Source organism: Anguilla anguilla, chromosome 10, assembly GCF_013347855.1.
Source record: "Anguilla anguilla isolate fAngAng1 chromosome 10, fAngAng1.pri, whole genome shotgun sequence".
In the NCBI taxonomy this organism is placed as follows: domain Eukaryota; kingdom Metazoa; phylum Chordata; class Actinopteri; order Anguilliformes; family Anguillidae; genus Anguilla; species Anguilla anguilla.
The window spans coordinates 19094213-19114721 of record NC_049210.1 but is presented as its reverse complement, the minus strand read 5'-3'; the positions used below and the strand labels follow the sequence as shown (position 1 = coordinate 19114721).

The window sequence follows — 20509 nt, the reverse complement described above, 5'->3', positions numbered from 1 at the left end:
ACTGCCCCAACCCAACCTGACCCTGCCCCCAGTTTGTGTTTGACCAGAAAGTCCTAGTAGTAGACATATAAACAAACCAAAGACTTTTTGCCCCCCTCCCCCCCAAAAAAATATGTCCAAGTCTAAATTCGTATTAGAAACCAGCTCGTAAAGCAGCCAGGGTACCAATACAACCACTGATGAGAGCCCTGTTCAAAACTGAGATCCTACATATGCAAATTCTGCACCGGGGCTGCCCAACCCTGTTCCTGAAGATCTACTGTCCAGTAGGTTTTCACTCTAACCCTAACAAAGCACACCTCATTCAAAAGCTAGAGATCTTATTGAGCTGGCAATTAGTAGAATCAGGTGTGCGAAATTATGGTTGAAATGAAAATCAACATGATGGTGGACCTCCGGGAACAGGGTTGGGCAGCCCTGGTCTGAGTCAATCAAAAGCGCTGTGTGTTACCCACCCCGTCAGTGAATTGTATGAATTCACCCTCCTCCACACAGTTGGAGGTTGCTCACGCATAATTATCTCAGTTATTGGCATGGTTGGAGGCACCAAGTCCTCATTGAAGCTGGCTGAAGGAAACAGATCTGACCCACCGCATTGCCAGCATGTGGTCTCATGCCACTGTATTTGGTCACTGCAGAAACATGCAGCAGGACATCACATGACACAGCAACCTGTCACATGGTCAGCAGTGATGCGATTGTACTGGGGGCGGGAAACTCTGTGTGAGTCCGTGTACAACAGTTTTCAGCATTGTATTAACGTATGAACAGATCTGTGAAAGCCTTCTGCCGTGTGTGGCCCTGTTTGTTGGTTAATTCTGCCCCTCACTGTAGTATATAATGGTACAGTTACAAAGAGGCTGTATTAGTCACTATGTGACATGACTCATGCGACTGCAGAAACGCGGTGACTGTATAAATCTGTTTATGGAGGTAATAGTCTGTTTTTACTGTGGTAGATGAGGGTGTGTTACACAATGTGTGATGTTATTCAGCTTTGTGTGACAGTGAAGTCATGAGAGGGGAGGAGGAGGTGGTTGGGGAGGGGTGCAGTCATCTAATCCATGGGCTTGTGTGTCCTATCAGAGGATTTAGGGTTCAGCTGTTTAATATTTCTCAGTTTGTATCTCTTTACACTATATATTTGCATCTCGAGTCTCTGGAAGCGTGAAGGACCTCCTAATTGTATTGCTAAGAGTAGAATCACCGTATTGAATTGAGCGATTTCTATTTTTATCTATTTCTCCCAAACTGGAATGTCCAGTTGTATGTCACAGGCCGTCCGATCTACAACATCCTCCCTCAGTCTGGGAGGGGCAGGTTCACAAATGTTCTTCCGAATCCATTTAATTTGACTCTTGACTTTTCATTTATTTTTGCGCTTCAGCTGATGATAAAATGAACCAGAGTGACCAGTGTAGCTCTTACGTGATGAGACAGGAAGTACTCTGCTGACTGATACCCTCCCTCCCTTCCTGCGTGCTGCTACAGCCAGCCAGTCGTACGGTTCTGTGGAGCCGCAGCCAGCATTGGCCTGGTCAGGATTTGGCTTGAACTGTGGGGCTCGTCACTGCAGAAAGGCCCAGTGCTCTCGCTGGTTACATCATCTGGCAGCCTGGGAAAGGATATTTTTGAAGCAATCAATCACTGTCTCCTTGCGTTGCTTAAAAGGCTTTTGGGTTGACCTCACACATGCACCTGTGTCCTCAATACTGAAATCGTCATGAGTATTAGGGAGCCCCAAATGTGTGCTACAACACAGGATCTGAGAGACAGAAGTATTTCATTTCTCACATTCCCAAATAGAAGAACAAATGTGCTGCACTGCATAATCATTATTTAGTAGTTATTGTTTTATAATATACATTTAAAATAATTATATCTTATTGTATGATACATCTGTTTTAAAAACATAATTTTTAAAACATTTAAAGATTTTCACATTTTTTTGTGTGTTGAATTTTATTAGCCTTTGGTCAGGGTCTATGGGTGCCACATCTTGAGCATTAATGTGATGAAAAAAATATCTTCAATGGTTTATTATGTGTGGCTTACAGTGTACTGTATCTTGACGCCTGTTTACAATATAATGTTGAAAGCATATTCCAGTTTTCCCATTTTGTGTGTGTTGAAATTTATTAGCCTTGCTTTGGTCAGTCTCTGTGGGCAAGACTTCGTAAGGATTAATATGATAGAAAACAATTCTTAATGGCATAGTACATATGGCTTTTATTTTGACAAATTATGCTATCTGTAACATTCTGTACTGCTTATATTTATGAAACGATAGCAAACATGCCATCATCATAATGATAACATGTAATAACCTTGCTTTCAGATATAAACAAACACGAAAATGGCGTATAATATAGGTAAAATGACAAGCCTAGATGAGCTGAATGGCTCGATATCGTCACCAGAAATTCTTACATTTTCGTTTGCAAAATGCATTTTTAATGAAAGAACCCACTGGAGGCCTATTTAAAATACAATGTACAGGGAGCACAGAGCAAACAGACTGCGCTTGCATAAATAATTTGAATGCGAATCCATGTTTGTGTTCCTCAGGCTTCTTCTCTCAGCCTTGCTCCTCTCCCCTCTTTCTGCCCTCTCTGTGGGCAGCAGTCAGTTTGGGTGACCTGAGGACACTTTCTCTCTCTCTGTCTCTTGTTCTCTCTCTCTCTCTCTCTCTCGATAGCCCCTGTATCCCGTATTACACACAACACCTGTTTGATCTTGAAGATAAAACGTTGCTGTGGTTACAGGATGCCAGCCATCCAGTTGTATTAGAGGGACAGAGAGGAGAAAACGAGAGAATCAAATCAATTTTCTCTATCAGTATATTACTGTGGACAACATTATTAATTTAAGCAATTATTTAGCATTAATGATATTCTTTTTTGGTTTCTTGTGTAGATAATTATGTAGATAACGTTATATTTATATTTAAATATACAGTGAGCTCCATAATGTTTGGGACAAAGACTTTTTTCTTTGATTTGGCTCTGTACTCCGCAATTTCAGATTTGTAATTGTACAATTCAGGTGTGGTTAAAGTGCAGACTTAAAAGGTATTTTACACATTTTTATACATAGTCCCCCCATTTCAAGGCATCATAATGATGGGGACAAATGGCCTCACGGGTGTTTCTGATTCGTCAGGTATGTTCAATTGCTTCCTTAGTGCAGGTGCAAGAGAGCTTTCGGTATATAGTCCTGATTCTAGGCTTTTGTTAGCCTTTGGAGTCAGTTATATTGCCATTTGTCAAGATGAGTACCAGAGTTGTGCCAGTGGAAGACAAGGAAGCCATTATGAGGCTGAGAAATAAAAAGAAAGAAAAAAAAAACAGCCAGAGACATACGCCAAACTGTAGACTAATCAACTGTTTGGAACATCATTAGGACGAAAGAGAGCACTGGTTAGCTCAGTAATCGCAAAGGGCCTAGTAGGCCAAGGAAGACCTCTACAGTTGATGGCAGAGGAATTTCCATCATAATGACGAAAAAACGGCAAACACCTGTCAGACAGATCAGAAACACTCTTCAGGAGGCAGGCCTGGATGTGTCAGTGACTACTGTCTACATGAACAGAACTTTAGAGACTACACTGCAAGATGCACTAGTTTAAAAATAGGACAAGTTAAAGTTTACTTAGAAGTTCTTAAAAGAGCATGCAGATTTAAAAAAAAAAAAAATTTAAGGTCTTGTGAACAGATGAGACCAAAGGCGCCTTTCCACTGCATGGTACCGGCTCAACTGGACTCGACTCTACTCAACTTTTTTGGTTTTCCATCAGGCAGAAGTTGTGGATAGTACCTGGTACCTGGTACTTTTTTGGTATCACCTCCGTCGAGGTTTCAAGCGAACTGAAGCGATACCAAAGGTGACGTGAAAACACTGCAGACCACTGATTGGTCAGAGCAACGCGTTTAGCAATCGTTAATGACGCCCAGCTACATTGACGGGGGTACTATCTGCAGTGGAAAACGAAGTACCTGGTACCAAAATTGATTGGAGTCGAGTAGAATCGAGTCGAGTTGAGCTGGTACCATGCAGTGGAAAAGCGGCTCAAGATTCAAGTGTATCAGAGTGATGGCAAGAGTCATGTGTGGAGGCTAAAAGGAACTTCCCAAGAACCAAAATTTTTGTAGTGTGTCTACTAATTGCCATGGCAACTAAGGCAATTTTTCACTCTTATTTGGAACTTCAAAAAATAGAAGGGGGGAGAATAGCATCACACACACACGCACAGCACACACACACACACAAAAACACACACGCACAAACACACACATTTTCTCTTATTATTAAGCACACTTATGCACGCACACATACTCACACCACCCACCTGTTCACCATTGTATTTTCTCACAAATGATTTCATTGATATATAAAAGGATATAAAGACATTCTTTTCAACTATGACATAATAGTGTCCTCATTGCAAAACAGCCTTTTCAGTTTTTTGGTAAAAGTAAGTGCCCTCCAGCCATAGAGTATTGAACCTTTGAGTTGAAACATAAAGGTGTTATACAGAGACATACTTTGCCATAACTCATCTTAGAGGCCACAGACGCCTTTCATTGGCGATAATAATTTCTTATGCTGATTTCATTGGGCTCTGGAATGGAGCTATGTGTTCTTGTACGGAACTGACATTTAGCTATGAATCTTGAGTGTGTGAAGTGACAAATCTGCTCTATGTGGGAGTTAATGAAGTCATAAGTCACAGACTGAACTTAGCGTAAGAAACTGGAGCAGGGGGTGGGGGCGGATTTTGAATGAACGTTCACGATGCTGGCTGTGGAAAGTGTGGCCAAAAGCACAGAGCTGTATGGGTGCTTTTTAGTCTGCTGAAACAGCGAGTGATGTGTTTTAAGGATGAGCTCAGCATTCCGTCCATTCTTCCAGGCAGAGCCTGAAGTTGTCAAAATTTCTTGTGCCAAGGCTTCAATCCTGCTGTTCATTTTTGGGTTCAGAAGGGTATAGCGACAGAGGCGACTGCTGTGTTAACTTCAAACACTCATCCTCAGGGTGAACATTTGGCCACTGCTGTGTTGTTTTCACTGTTATGAGGAAAATGAACTGAAGTATTCTTTCTCCGCTCCCTGTCTGTGTCTGGTTCTCTCTCTCTGTCTCTCTCATTTTCTCTTTCCTTTTGTCTGTCTGTCTTTTCTATCTTTTCACACCTCTCTCACTTGTCCACCTGCCCCCCTTCTTCTGGACTTCTGGTTTTTCCACAGGAACTTCAGGAAACACCTAAGAATGGTAGGGAGCCGGCGGGTCAAAGTTCAAAGTAAGTCAGACAGCGAACGGAGTTTGGCTGTGCCTGCATCCGTGCTCAACCCCATTGGAGTGTGCGTTTGTGTGAGCATGCAGGAGTGCGTATGTGTCTGTGTATGTAGCATGTGCATGCGTCTTTGTTTGATCCACACGTGTGTTGTGTTGATGTGAGCATGTGGTGTGTGTGTGTGTGTGTGTTGGGAAGGGGGGGGGGGGGGTTCTGTGAGAATAAAATGCCCATAGAAAATACTTGCAGTATATTCAATTTTTATTTATACGTTTGGTTTATGCAATTGCAGGTTCTTCGTCTTGTTTAGATTTAAAAGGCAAGGGGAAACGTGTGACAACAAAGCCAAGTATTAGCAGTTGACCGTTATATATCGTTATCGATAAGACTGTACGCTGTGTAATTACACACTTGGGGTTAACGATGTTATTGATACTGATGGCAGAGTAATGTGACATTAAAGGACAGCCGTCCTCCTTCATTTGTAGCTCTGTCAGAGTGGCGGAGCTCGGACAGGACTTGCACAACTGTGTTTCTCCCACTGGTACTGAGGAGTAAGAGGCGGAGGAACCAGTTCTGCCGGGTAGAGTGTAGGGTCTGTACATGTGCAGAGTGTGTGTGTGCATGTGTGTGTGTGCATGTGTCTGTGTGTGTGTGTGCGTGTTTATGGGTGGGCGAAGCAGTGTGTGTGATGTTCTCTCCTGCAACCCCATTCCCAACCCCTGCCCACCTCCCCCACTAGCGTTCGCCGACCGCAGAGCCAAGAGTTTCAGCCGATCCTGGAGTGACCCCACCCCCATCAAGCCTGACTCTCTACACAACTCCAGAGACAGTGAGTTCATACATGCATACACACACACAAACACACACAGACAGACTGACCGACTGACACACATACACATACGCACACACACACACACACACACACACACACATTGCATGTGTACACGCATAGACACGCATGCAAACACGTACATGCAAACATACACAAGCTGACCTGAAGCTCTCTCACATATGACCTCTGACCTCTGTCTCACTCTGTGACAGTCTCTCTTTGTGAACGTCTCTTCCTGTGCGTACGTGTTCTGTATATGAATGTATATTTGTGTGTGTGTGTGGCTATCTGTGTGTCAGCATGTGGAATTGTCAGTGTCTGCTTCTGCAACACATTTCCATCTGGTGTCCTTCTGTTTGTCTGTCTGTGTGTTGTGTGTAGCTGGCCATGTACCAGAGCTCGGTCATGCACCTTCTGTTTTGCGTTTGTCAGTGTCTTCTCTTGACCTCTGTAACCTCTGATTCTCTGTGGAGGTGTTTCCCTTTCTGCACCCTCACTTTTTTTCTCCACCTTTCTCCACCAAACTCTCCCTTACTTGTCCACCCATCTCTCACTTCACCATCTGCCCACCTCTCCTCCCTGCCTACACCTGACTCTTTCATCCCCCCACCCACCTGTTCTATCCTTTGCCTTCCACGTGTCTTCCCCCCCTCTCTCTCTCTGTCTCTTTCTCTCCCCCTCCCTCTCTCTCCCTCTCTCTCTCTCTCCCCCTCTCTCTCTCTCTCTCTCCCTCCCTCTCTCTCCCTCTCCCCCTCTCTCTCTCTCTCTCTCTCTCTCTCTCCTCTGACCTCGGCAGGTGGGGACCTGCAGGCCTCCTCGGGGACTCTGGATGAGGTGCCTTGTGAGGACGTGGACTGGGAAGAGGAGAGAGAATTGGAACGGGCAGCCTGCGAGGGAGACGACTTCATCCCACCCAAAATCATGGTATGGAAGAGCGCCCCATACAGGCAGCTATCATGGTACCGTCTGCTTAAAATCCAGAATAACGGGATGGTAGCCCTGCTTTTTCACACTGACCAACTGGTGGCTAATCCAGATGTCTTCAGTAAACCACCAGGTGTTTAAACTGCTTTAAAAGTAGATGTATTATATCTGAGCTGTGTAACTTGCCCTGGAAATGTACTTTTGCTGAACTTGACTCTTGCCAAAAATTTTACTTCAATTTGTTACACCTATATATTTTTTTTAGGTTTTCTTTATTGAGAGAAATATAGGTTTAACAGACTGAAGCAAGAAATGTAGGTTTATCCAATGAAACATTTGTTTTTCAGTGCATCTCTCTCAGATAGCACAGAGGCTCTCTGCAGAGAGGCAGTGAATACTGTGCGGCTCGCAGTGTCGTACATCACTTGTTAGATGGTGCTGAAGTAGGTCACCGGCATTTTGGCACGCTGTTCAGGGTGTGAGGAAACGGAGGAACTCAACAAACCCTCTTCTTTCTCTTCTAGCTGATCTCTTCCAAGGTCCCGAAGGCGGAGTACGTGCCCACCATAATCCGCCGTGGTGATCCCTCCATCATTCCCATCCTCTATGTGAGTCTGCTCGTGGCAGCTGTACACGGCACTCAACAGCTTCACCAGTATATGGGACACAGCACAATTCTACTGCTCCAAGTTCCTTACCGTAGCACACATCTATGCTCCAGTATCCTGAACACAGCACACCTCTACGCTCCAGTATCCTGAACACAGTACACCTCTATGCTCCAGTATCCTGAACACAGTACACCTCTGTGCTCCAGTATCCTGAACACAGTACACCTCTATGCTCCAGTATCTTGAACACAGTACACCTCTATGCTCCAGTATCCTGAACACAGTACACCTCTATGCTCCAGTATCCTGAACACAGCACACCTCTATGCTTCAGTATCCTGAACACAGTACACCTCTGTGCTCCAGTATCCTAAACGCAGTACACCTCTATGCTCTAGTATCCTGAACACAGTACACCTCTATGCTTCAGTATCCTGAACACAGTACACCTCTGTGCTCCAGTATCCTAAACGCAGTACACCTCTATGCTCTAGTATCCTGAACACAGTACACCTCTATGCTTCAGTATCCTGAACACAGTACACCTCAACTGCTCCAATTTCCTGAACACAGTACACCTCTACTGCTCCAATATCCTGAGCAGTGTGTATAACTACTACTATAATGATATCTTGAGCACGAAGTGTCTTGAACAGTGTACATCCGTGCTGCGCTAACACACTGAACACAGTACACCCAGGGTTTGAATTACACTCCAGCTTTCAGGGGTCTGTGAGATTGCAGACTGTGGGGGTTCAGGTCTGTTTTGGGGGAATTAGCTCCCCTTGGCTCCCCTGTAATTGGAAGCCTGCGGCATAGTCTCTCTTAACAAATAATGTGCTGGAGTAATGGGTGAGTCAGGCTCGCTCAGACAGTCTCAACGGCGAGGAAATGGTATGACCCACTGTAGGGATGTTCTAAATTGTTGTACAATTGTACCTCAGTCAGAGCTCTGAAAACACATTTGAATATTTACTAGGCTATTAGAACTACTTTGTTTGTTTAAAGATTTTGAAACCCTCCCCAACCTTCTGTTTTTACTTCCTTCAGGGGGGTTCAAGTCTGAATTAGGGGAGCCAGACCACCCAAAACCCCCCATAACTCGGACCCTGAGTACACCTCAACTGCTTCAACATCTTGCACACAAGAATGTGTACATGTTTTGAGAAAGTGTTAGCTGCAGACAGAGAAATCAGTCAATCCCAGCACAGCACTGATGGTTTTCTTATTTGTCTTTACCATCTCTTCAGGACCATGAGCATGCCACGTTTAATGATATTCTCGGTAAGTGCTGAAAATACAATGTATTTCTGCTCACTGTGTGAAGCTATGGTCATATGTTGAAGTGTGTGCAGATTAGGAATGTACAGTTGGCTTACTGCAACATGTTTTAATACTTGTGTGGGTAACCCCCACTCTCTCTCACTGTAGAGGAGATTGAGAAGAAACTGACTGCATACAGGAAAGGCTGTAAAATCTGGAGAATGCTTATATTTTGTCAGGTAAGACACATCTCAGAGTGCTTTGTGTGTGTGTGTGTGTGTGTGTGTGTATGTGTATCTAACCTTTTCCTTTGTCCCTCAGGGAGGACCAGGTCACCTGTATCTACTGAAGAACAAAGTTGCTACATTTGCTAAAGTTGAAAAGGAGGAAGACATGATCAGGTGAGTCATTTCCTCTGTATCTACTGAACCTCAACTCAACTCTTAACATGTTAACGTTAACTCTTAACATGTTAACGTCAGCCTCAGTATCACTCTTTGCCTGTTAGCCATTACCTGTCACTCTTTACCTGTTAGCCATTACCTGTCAGCCTCAGTATCACTCTTTGCCTGTTAGCCTCAGTATCACTCTTTGCCTGTTAGCCATTACCTGTCAGTCTCAGTATCACTCTTTACCTGTTAGCCGTTACCTGTGAGCCTCAGTATCACTCTTTGCATGTTAGCCATTACCTGTCAGTCTCAGTATCAGTCCTTACCTGTTAGCCTTTACCCGTCAGCCTCAGTATCACTCCTTACCTGTTAGCCTTTACCCGTCAGCCTCAGTATCACTCCTTACCTGTTAGCTGTTACCTGTCTGCCTCAGTATCAGCTTTTACCTGTTAGCCTCAGTATCACTATTTACCTGTTATTCATTACCATTACCTGCCAGGTTTTTATCTGTCAGTCCAGCTTTATACCTGTCTGCCTGAATTTTCTCCTGTGCCTGCACGCAGTTTCTGGAAGAGGCTGAGCAGGTTCATGAGCGCATTGAACCCTGAACCCAATGTCATCCACATCATGGGCTGCTACGTCTTGGGAAATGCCAACGGAGAGAAGGTATTGCACATACGATCACCTGCTTTGTGCCAAAAACCACCGTGCACCTACAGTGCACCCACTGTACCCCATGTATCACAGCATGCTCACTGAGTCCCTGTTGCACACTCCCACTACAGTACCCCATTATTCACAGTACTATACTGCCAGTACTGTACCAAATTCATCACAGTACTAAACTCCCAGTACAGTACCCCACTAATCACAGTACTATACTCCCAGTACAGTACCCCATTAATCCCAGTACTATACTCTCAGTACAGTACCCCATTAATCCCAGTACTGTACTGCCAGTACTGTACCCCATTAATCCCAGTACTGTACTGCCAGTACTGTACCCCATTAAACATAGTACTATACTGCCAATAGGGTACCCCATTGATCATAGAACTGTACTGCAGTACTGTACCCCATTAATACCAGTACTACACATGCAATACTGTACCCCATTAATCACAGTACTAGACAGTACTACACATGCAGTACTGTACCCCATTAATCACAGTGCTACACATGCAGTACTGCATACCATTAATCATAGTACTACACATGCAGTACTGTACCCCATTAATCATAATACTCTACCCTGTTAACCCCAGTAGTGTTTCCCATGAACCACAAATCCACGCTGCCACCACGCACTGCTCTCTTCACCAGATCATGAATTATTCCCCTCTATCCCGCTGCGCAGTCTCTCCGCTCTGTCTGCACACGCTGCTCTTGGAGCCTCACGGTGCCTCACGGTGCGACTATTAATCTGCACTCCGCCATATGTCTGTTCTAAGCACGTTGTACCTGGCTGTGTTTCGCTCTAAGGCAGCGCCAGACATTTCCGCTCTCCGTCTCTGCGGCCTGTTCTCCTGTCAGTCACGTTCTGCGTCCTCGTGCCGTCTCCTGCATTGATCAGTGAGGGAGACTGATCTGAGAGCAGTGGGACGCTCAGAGCGCGGTCAGGTCTGGCCGCGGACGTGGGGTGCGGTTGGGGAGGGAGGGAGGGTTTTTGGAACCGACCCCAGCCTTCGCTGGGTCTGACAGGCAGACTCGCCTCACACCACCCCCCACTTTGACACGCCACACACAGCGAGCCTCGACTGGACTGACAGCTGCCTGAGGCGGTGGATATGCCAGAGCTGATAAAACCCATACACATACAGCGTACACACACACCCACACACACACATAGAAACATACACACACGCGCACACACAGAGAGAAACATACACACACACGCACACACACACACACACACACACACACACACACACACACACACACATGCACATACACACACGCACACACACACGCACACACAGACAGAAACATATACGCATGCATGCATGGCACACACAGACACATTTTCTGTTACACTTGTTAACACATCCTCCTACACGCTCCTACACCCGTCAGCACATACGTCTCTTCTTCGCAAAGTGCACGCCCGCACGACGTCCAGTGCGGCGGGTGGAGCTTGTACAAGCCGCAGAAGGGGAGCGGTTTTTTTTTCTGGTGCATTTAGCAATTTTTCCCCTCCGCTACCTGTGCGCTCCAGTTACCTCAGCTGGAGGAGAAGAAAACTTCAGTCATCTTGCTATTAATAGCCTGCTAGCTTCAGCGAGGCACGCCCAGAACCACTCTGTGGCACATTCTCCTTGGCTCTGTCACAGGGCTCTTTGGCTTCCTCTCCTCCCCTCTTTCTCTCTGATGCACTCACACTATTTAGTCCTCCCATTGTCCTTCTTTTGTGTAGGGAGTAAAGTGAAGGGAAGGAAAGCCATTAATCATCCCTGATTAATCGTAACCGTGTAAACAAATGTGACGGCTAGCCCACATTGCTGGCTGTGCGTTCTGTATCCCGTGGGTCCAGGTATTCAAGATGCTGTGACCGACTTTGACTCTTTGGCTCTCCCTGCACAGAAAGACTCATTATTTTCTAGTCTTCCTCTGCAAAGCAATACAAAGATAGCAGAGGATGGAACGGGTTAAGGCACCAGATTCGTGACCAGAGGTTATAAATGGGGCAGAGGCATTTCAGCTCAGGGAATCATGTGGTTGAGCACATATCCAGCTACATTGAGTACACAAATAGATTATTCAGTAGAGTGTATTCGCATACAACAGATACACTTTTGAAAGTGCTTGTATTAAAACACACTGTGCATTGCATTTGGAACATTTGAATCTGTGCGATCTTGGGTTTGGTGTCTTGGGGATTGGATTGCATCTGGCCATGAGTAGGAAGCTTTTGACCCCCTACTAAGCACCAGGAGAAAAGAAAAATGAAAAAGCAGAGGAATGCAGTCGAGATGTGGTGGGGGCGATGCCAGAAACAGCTGACGTAAGGGAGTAAGAGTAGATGTATGTGATGATTTATGCCTGTAGGGAAAATCAGTTAGCGACTGCAAGCGGTTGTCAGAAGAAATTCTCTCCCAAGTCTCTTTATCACTCCCAGATATACAATTTGAGTAACTCTACGTAAGCCATCTTGAAGAAAGACATTTTAAAACCTAAACATTGCTAAAAGAAAAATTTCACAGCGTGTCAGAGGTTGTCGTGAGACATGCTTTTCTTCGGCTAAGTCGCCTGACATTGACAATTGGCCCATTTTCTTGAAGGTTAAGCAAGTTAAGTTCTTTCTCTGAGGTACCCGAGGTACCTAAATTCATTGGCTCACTTCATATATGACCATGTGATCCCATGACCCTTTGAACCCAGATCCCTGACCTCCACTGCACACCTACCGGTTACAACAGCTCTTTTTGCCGCTGGTCTGTGTTGCGATGGGAATAGTGACCGTGGAGATGACGTTAGAAAAAGGCAGTTTGTTGCCTGGGAGAAATTGTGCTGCCATGGCACCTGCTGCTGTCAGCCACTGGGGGTGCCAGAGAGCAGCGAGGGCCATGTAATAATGCACCCTGACAGGTAAAGGTCCCTCCCAGCAACCACGACCCCCCTTCCCCCCTGCAGCAAAGGTCAAAGTGCTGTCTTCACAGAGCTCACAAAATGTTCTGAACACCAGAATCTTGCATTCCACCCAGTTCCTCCAACAGAAGTTTGCCTCTGCCTGTTGGAATAAGTGGATTATCATGAGCTGCTGCCCAACACAATCTGGTGCTGCCAATAAACTGATCCAGGCTCACGCGATGCTCACTGGAGCTGGCTTTGCTGTGGGAACGCACTGGCGCATTGTGTCTCTGCACGCACGCGATGTTCACTGCTCCACGCGACGTGATGATGATGTCGCACGCCAACTGGCTGTCCCCAGCTCCGTCCTCTTGGGAAATGAGCAGGTCACCCTCAAAACAGGGTTTAGCACATGGTGGGGGGGGGGGGGGGGGGGGGGGGTGCATGGTAACCAGAATAAAGTGTGTGCTGGATGAGTGCAGTGACTCCTGTGTATTTGCCCCCCACAGCTGTTTCAGAACCTGAAGAATCTGATGAGACCGTACTCCATTGAATTCAAATCTCCTCTGGAACTGTCCGCTGAGGGTGAGTCAGCCAGACGACGCACAGTCACACACGCATGGAGGACGCAAAGCCAGAGAGCTTGCTCTCACATGTAAATACATGCTTATCCTTACAGACACAGCCAACCCACCATGACCAGTCTTAATGAAATCCTGGTGATGAGTCCCAAATTTATACCTCATTATCGCTTCGACCCGCGTTCCCATTGTCTTCCAAAACACAAGGGACTTTGCCTCTTACCGCCATCTGGAAGCTAACTTTGATCATGACTGTCAGGCATTCTCATGCCGGGACAGGAAGATGCCAAACAGAGATGTGTAGGGATTCAGGACACTTCATGAACAGGGAGTCCTTTCTTTTTTAAGATGGCTGCTATATTTGAAGAGGTGCTGTGTATCATTTATTTTGTTGAAGTATTGGTGCACTTAAATTCCTGAGCTAAGCACTTGTGTTTGTCATGTAAGTTGTTAAAAATGGACACATTCCTTTGAACACAAATTGTGTATTTAAAAAGACAGATTAGTATTAGTGATAAAATAGATGTTTAGTGTATGTGAGATAATATGCTATATAAATGCTGTTAAAATGCTGCTTCTTCTTTCTCTTCACTCCAGGTAAAGAGATGATCGAGATATATTTTGACTTCCGTCTCTTTCGACTGTGGAAAGCACGTCAGCACTCTAAACTGCTTGATTATATCGACGTTTTGTGACCTTGCCCCAACTTCTGGCAGAAGCCTGCGGGGCAGGAGATCTAGTGGCGAAGCCCAACTTGGCGGCGTTCATTTCGGAAGAGCCGGTGCTGGGAAACTTGGAGAGAAGGGAAGGGAGAGAGGAGGGGTGTTGACGGTGAAGGGAACTAAATCTTCTGTTACCTGGCACCCAGAGGCCGGAGGGACAGATTCTGTTGCCGAGGCAATGAGTGTGTTAACACCATCTCTTGCTCCCAAGTGACTGCAGAGAGAGAGGGAGAGAGAAGGCAAGAGAAAGAGAGAGCGAGGACATGCTCTCTCGTAAATTATGAAAAGGGAGAGGAGGTTGAGTCAGAGTGAGAAATGGAGAGAGAGAGAGAGAGAGAGATCAGGAAGACACTGGAAAGATTGAAAGGAGCGATGAACAGAGTTGTCTGGAGAAAATGATGGACAGTCTCTCTTACATTGGGTGTATGTGTGTGTATGTGATTGTTACATTGACAAAGAGGCACGTTGATGCGAAGACCATTTTTTTTCTTCAGGTCGCTTGATTAGTCCTCATTAGGGGCTGGACACTTTCTGAATTGTCTGAACTTTTCAGGAGATAAAACTGCTATAAAAACATCATATACCGTTGTAATATATAGTTGTATTATGAGATATAATCATATAGTCATATGAATAATATCACACATCAGTTTTTTACCTTAACTTAGTGGTGTTTCTAATGGGCTTTTTGAAGAAAAACTCAGGTTATTTAAACTAGTGCCCTGCATTTTAATACTCCCAGACATGTCACACTGTCAATGATCTGGAAGTGAAGGTCCGCTCAGTTTGAAATGTTTAACATGCGTTTCAGCCATGACTAAGAATGGATGGGGTGGCTGAGCAGAGATTGGGACTAGGTCATTGTGTGTGTGTATGTGTGTGTGTGCGTGTGTATCTGTGTGTCTGTCTCATAGCTTTTCATAGGTGAGCCAGAAACTTAAATATTCACACATGTAGTTGACACTCTTTCCTACTCACTGTGAGTGGACACTGGCCTTTTTATTGAAGTGTTCACTCCTGTGTTAGTGGCCCTATTATTATTATTATTATTATTATTATTATTATTATTATTATTATTATTATTATTATTATTAGTGCCAGAGCATTACATAGCCAGGTCTGCCCAAATCTACTGTAATGCCAGGTAACACAACAGCAGCTTCAGGGAGGGAGTTCATGCATTTATTGGCTCTTTGTGTGTGTGCGTGCTTGTGTGTGTGTGTGTGTGTGTAGGTTGGGGAAGGGGTTACTCTGTATTTATGCTTTCCCCGCTACAATCTCTGTACTTAACTGTATAGTCTTGCTTGTCTGTTCAAACTGAATCACTTATTTTTGTCAGAGGCACAATAGTGCAGACCCAAATGTCAAAATGGCACAGCTGTCGCCTTGAAAGAACCCACTTGTCAGGATTATTTGAAGGCTCCAGAAGTGCTCTCTGTGAGAACTGTGATTCAAAAGCAACATTTAATTCCTCCTTAATTGATTAATCCGGCTGCCCTTTGAATAATAGCGTATGGTTCATCATGGGGTTGGTTTGGGGGTACATCATTTTACTTCTGGGGTGTAGTAGCCTTTTCGGCTGCTCCCCCTGGGATTTGAACACGCGTCCCACTGTATTGATTTTGGACAGCCAGTCTAGTTTGAACAGATGTTTCACCACACTGAGTACCACACTGTTGGTTATCAAATCTTTTTAAAGCATTTTAATGATATAAAGAGAAATAAAAAAATATAACTTTAATAGCATACTCCTTACCAACCAAATATTTATTAGATAGCTTTATGCTGCATCACATGCTATGTTTCTTAATTTTGCTTGAATTTTACTGGTGACTTCAGCTGCATAGATACCATTCATATTTAGACTTGAGTTGATACATTCTCTCTGCTGTGTTCACTATTGAAGACAAACATAGGACAAAACCAGTGCTAGATTCATGTTCTGCTACGTGTTCTGTATCAAGAAATAAATTAACACTTAGGAAAGATGCATCAGTGCAGTTCTCTTTGATCCTTTTCTGTGTGTGGGAAGGATGTTACAAAGATGCACCAGTGAATGTTTTTAGGTTTTTAAGAACAATGGCTGAACACAAAACCACAGAAGTGGTGAAACATGAATCTAGCATTGGCTTTGTCATATTTTATTTCTGGCTGTCAACAGTAGTGGGGATATTGGAAAGAAGGTATCGATTGCAGTCAAAATATATAGTATATACAATATCTAGATCGTGTCAGACATTTCAGTTTATTAAAACTATGAAACATTGTACTGCATTGCAGTGCGACGCTGTCCAACAAACATTAGTAAGGAGTCGGCTCTAAAATGTGCATTTGAATTTCCTTCTAACGATCAATGAGGAAAAGAAGGGACTCTTAATAATGTGTGTATTTTCTGCCTTCCATAAGTGTGAAAGTATTTATTTGATTGAAATGTGTAAATATGTGTATAATGTATAATTGTACAAGAACAAAGGGATTTTGCCATAGTACAACGTTACATTGTTTTTCCTTAACCTTCCTGTGCTGAAATGGAAAAGCATTATGAGAGTGGTGACATTTTTTTTTTCATTTTCAGTTTCAAATGTGCTACCTGAACAAACATACTAGGAAGGTCCTCTGTGCATTTATCCAGTGTTTTCAGAGGGATTTAGTTTATAACTTATCAGTGTGCTGAAATGACTGAACGTCGTACACACTGTGTGTTGGGGGTGGGGGGGGGGGGGGGGGGGGGGGGGGTGGGGTGTTGATGCAGCGAAACCAGATTTTGAAATGGCGCACAGGCAGCGAGAGCTAGGAAAAAGAGAGGGAAGGAGACATAAAATGAAAGTTCAACTGTTTTCTTTTTCCATGGGCTGCATTTTTTCTGTGTTTTCTTTTTGTATGTTTTTCTGTTTCTGCAGAAAGTGTGGTTTTATGATCTTGGACTTTTTAAGATGTTCTTCACCTGAGGAAGACAAAGCACCTGGTGAAAAATACTGTACGGATGTACTGCACACACTGGTGCCTATGCCTACTACAATCCTCAGGATTGCTGTGTGTGTGTATTTTACCTTCCTAAGAGGCTGAGTGGCATGTTCATTTATCTGTCGCCGAGAACAAGCCACCCCATTGTAAAGCTGTGGCAATAGCTCTAAGCATTTCGCAAACCACTGTTACTCTGCTGGACCGTTTGTACGTTGGGACTCAAAGTTCGAGAAGAGATCAAGACCTGACAACCTCCTTGAAGCCTGTGGATCTGCTGTTATTAATATTGATCGTTTTTGTCCCACTGTTAATTTGGTTAACCCTCCAGTGTCCAGTGCACCTGCATTCTCTGTCCAGGCATGAACTGAGGTACCTAATGAACTGGATAGATTGGCCAGAGATCCACTGATTAAGTGACCATCTGTGGGCCTTCATAAACGTGTTAAAAAGATCTTTTTTTTGGATTGAGAATGTACGTGTGAAAGAGAAAGAGGGAGGGGAAAAACAAGTTGTACAGCAATAAGGCATTTGCAGTGTGTGTATGCGTGCGTGCAAATATGACTTCAGTGTCGACAACAGTCAACGACAGTCCCAGAGTCCCAACACGGTTGGCGATGGTGGAAGAGTATTCAAAACATAAGGACAAGCAGTTGGAGCTGTGCTGGTCCAGCCCTGATGTTGTGATGCATTTTTCCCCAAAATTTTAGACCTGGACTGGACATGGAATGGACTCTTGGACTTTGGGGCCTGCGTGAGTCTTTGAACATGCAGTCGTTCCTCACTACATTACTTATTTTACAGGCTGTCTTCTTCTGTAGCAATAGACATGGTAACCTTACATGTACTGTTATATGAGCACACTTTGCCTTGTTTTATTTTCTATGTTTTACTGTGTCTGGCTCTTTTTGTATCCTTTATTTTGTATCCATCTCCAGCACTGGACTATGAAGTTAAGAGCAATATGGGGGAGAACAGGGTTTGAAGTCTTTCTCTGCCGCACCATTTGTACTGAGAGTCTGGTGGTGTCGCTCCTCACTCTGTGCTGGTTCTGATTTATTATTCATGTATTTTTTTTGCTTTGTTATAGACTTTCTCAGTTGCAAGTGGTAGGTTTCCCAAATTGGCAGTTTGTTCCAGGTAATGGATGAGTTATAAAATGTTAATTCTTGAATAATGTCAGTTTTTCCCTAGGAAACTAAGGTTTGTTGCCTGACCTTTTCTCATCAATCATAAAATACCCTCAAGTTGGGTTTCTAGAGTGAACTAAGCTTTTACAGATTAACCAAATAACTGGTGGATCCTGACAAAAAGTTTTGTCATTCTAAACGTTGTTTTGAAGGGCAGTTTAGTTTGCATAAACCAGAAGAGATTTCATTAGTATGCTGAATGTGTACTCTACATTATTAAAGGATGCAGGAGAGCACAGGGGGAAAAGACCATTTTGCTGTGCTGTCTTACAACACTTTGGCTTGGATTCAGGAAGGATTTGTCCTTAACATTACCTTCTAATATAAAATACAAATGTTACAGGCAGTGTCTGGCAAGCTAATTCAGATGCTTAACAGACACTGCCAGGCTGTGCTTGTGAAGAAAAAAAGACTTGGATCAAATCACCATTCAAATTTAAGGACAAACGTTCATTCGTTCTATGCCTTTATTTGGCGGTGGCACTGGATTATTCTGAGCAATGATAGATGGGGAGGTAGAAGTGAGGTATGGGGAACGGGAAGTGGTTGTAGATTAAAAGGACAAGGGAAAAGGAGCCTGACGGAGACCGGTGAAAGGGCCCGGACAATCCATGCGGTGTATTCGGTAGAGACAGAGACGGAGAAGCTGTACCACACATATGATTGATGTAAAAAGGCAGAGTGTGCAGGGAGGAGTGCTTCCATCAGTAGAGGACCGTTGGAGAAATTGCCTTGTAATGACGGGTTCACTAAGTTTTGCTAAGCCTCTTGTTCAGGCTAGGCCGATCTGTTCTGCACGGTACCTGCCGAAGCAGAAATGCTTACAGCGCAGCTTGGAGTGAGTGACTGACAAAGAGAGAGAGTGAAAGAGAGAGAGAGAGAGAGAGAGAGAGGGGGAGGGAGGGAGGGAAAGAGAGAGAGAGGAAGGGAGGGAGAGAGAGAGAGAGAGCCAGAGAGAGAGAGAGACCTTTTCGATTGGACTGCCTGTCATGTAATACAAACCTTTTTTTACTGAAGGCGTTAGCTGCTCTTAAACACGTGAGGGGCTCATCTCACCAGCAAACCTCAACCTGCAATTTGATGCTAAATGTAACATTACGCTCCAAAAATGAAACGATAGCCATTTTCCCCATTTGAAACCAAAGCAATTATTTTTCTCCCACCTATTACACTGTCACTTTATCTGAAGAAATCTATTGCCGCTGGGTGATCATTGGCTTGATGATGATTGCTGATGTTATTATGATTACGTCGCTGTGTTTTCTCACTGGTAATTGTTCATCTAGTGGGACTAGGGAGGGAGTGTGTGCAGAGTCTCAATATTTTGTGCAATTTTTTTTTGTTTTCTCATATTTTCTGCAAAGTCCAGTGTCTGGTACATTAGGCTAACGTTTTAGGTTAGATTTTCCGTAGCACTTAGACAATGCATTAGATTGCCTATTAAAGCCGTACTGTAGAAAGAATTTTAAGAGGGATAATTGTTAATCCAGTTGAGGTTTATTAATCAGATGGATATTTAATAAGAGTCATTAGGTTTTAGCTAATAATTAAAATGATAAAATTATCTATTACGGCATTATTAATATTGCATAAATTAACTTGTAAGAATAAATCTGGATAGATGTACCTTTAGTAGGACATAGAAATGTAAAAGGAGAGGTTACATTTTCTAAGTGGAGGTTGCTGTGACTACTTGTAGCATCTCCAATACTGTATGTTACACAATATACAATATTGGTACTGACCCATATAAAATGTTTTTCATAAAATGTTAAAGGCTGTTTTTCAATAAAAATTTACCCAGCCTGTTTAAATTCATCATCGGAACCTGTGTCATTATTCTGCATTTCTACAAGAACGTTTTAACATTTAATTTGAAAAAGACTGCCGCTATGGAACTGATGGAATTACTGATGCAATGCATAAGCATTCAGATATCAAATTGCAACCCAGGTTTAGCATACTGAGGACACGGCATTTCCAAAACAACTGAGAAAGTATATACAATACACATCCAATAATTAAAAAAAAAAACTGGAATTAGTCTATGATGTCTTTGCATTTTGCACTTTGCATCGTTTCACATTTCTGCACTGCAAAGAGATGCAACACAGACCGACACCTTTGCACCACACAGACCTGCTTCTTTGAAAAATGGTCTGTTTCCCATGATGCA

At 43.9% G+C, this 20509-nt stretch overlaps 1 protein-coding gene across 3 annotated transcripts in view; it reads left to right on the top strand.

Moving 5' to 3' along the window:
* The window catches only part of LOC118206782 (NMDA receptor synaptonuclear signaling and neuronal migration factor-like), a 36163-nt gene extending 19386 nt beyond the window's left edge, over positions 1–16777 (top strand). For all 3 annotated transcript variants that reach the window (XM_035379851.1, XM_035379852.1, XM_035379850.1), the window contains 10 exons: positions 5244–5296; positions 6033–6122; positions 6922–7049; positions 7574–7657; positions 8911–8944; positions 9092–9162; positions 9245–9324; positions 9876–9978; positions 13389–13464; positions 14058–16777. In XM_035379851.1, the coding sequence (XP_035235742.1) occupies positions 5244–5296; positions 6033–6122; positions 6922–7049; positions 7574–7657; positions 8911–8944; positions 9092–9162; positions 9245–9324; positions 9876–9978; positions 13389–13464; positions 14058–14155 (817 nt within the window). In that variant the 3' untranslated portion in view covers positions 14156–16777. The remainder of the gene's footprint in view (positions 1–5243; positions 5297–6032; positions 6123–6921; positions 7050–7573; positions 7658–8910; positions 8945–9091; positions 9163–9244; positions 9325–9875; positions 9979–13388; positions 13465–14057) is intronic.
* Positions 16778–20509: the final 3732 nt, after the last annotated feature.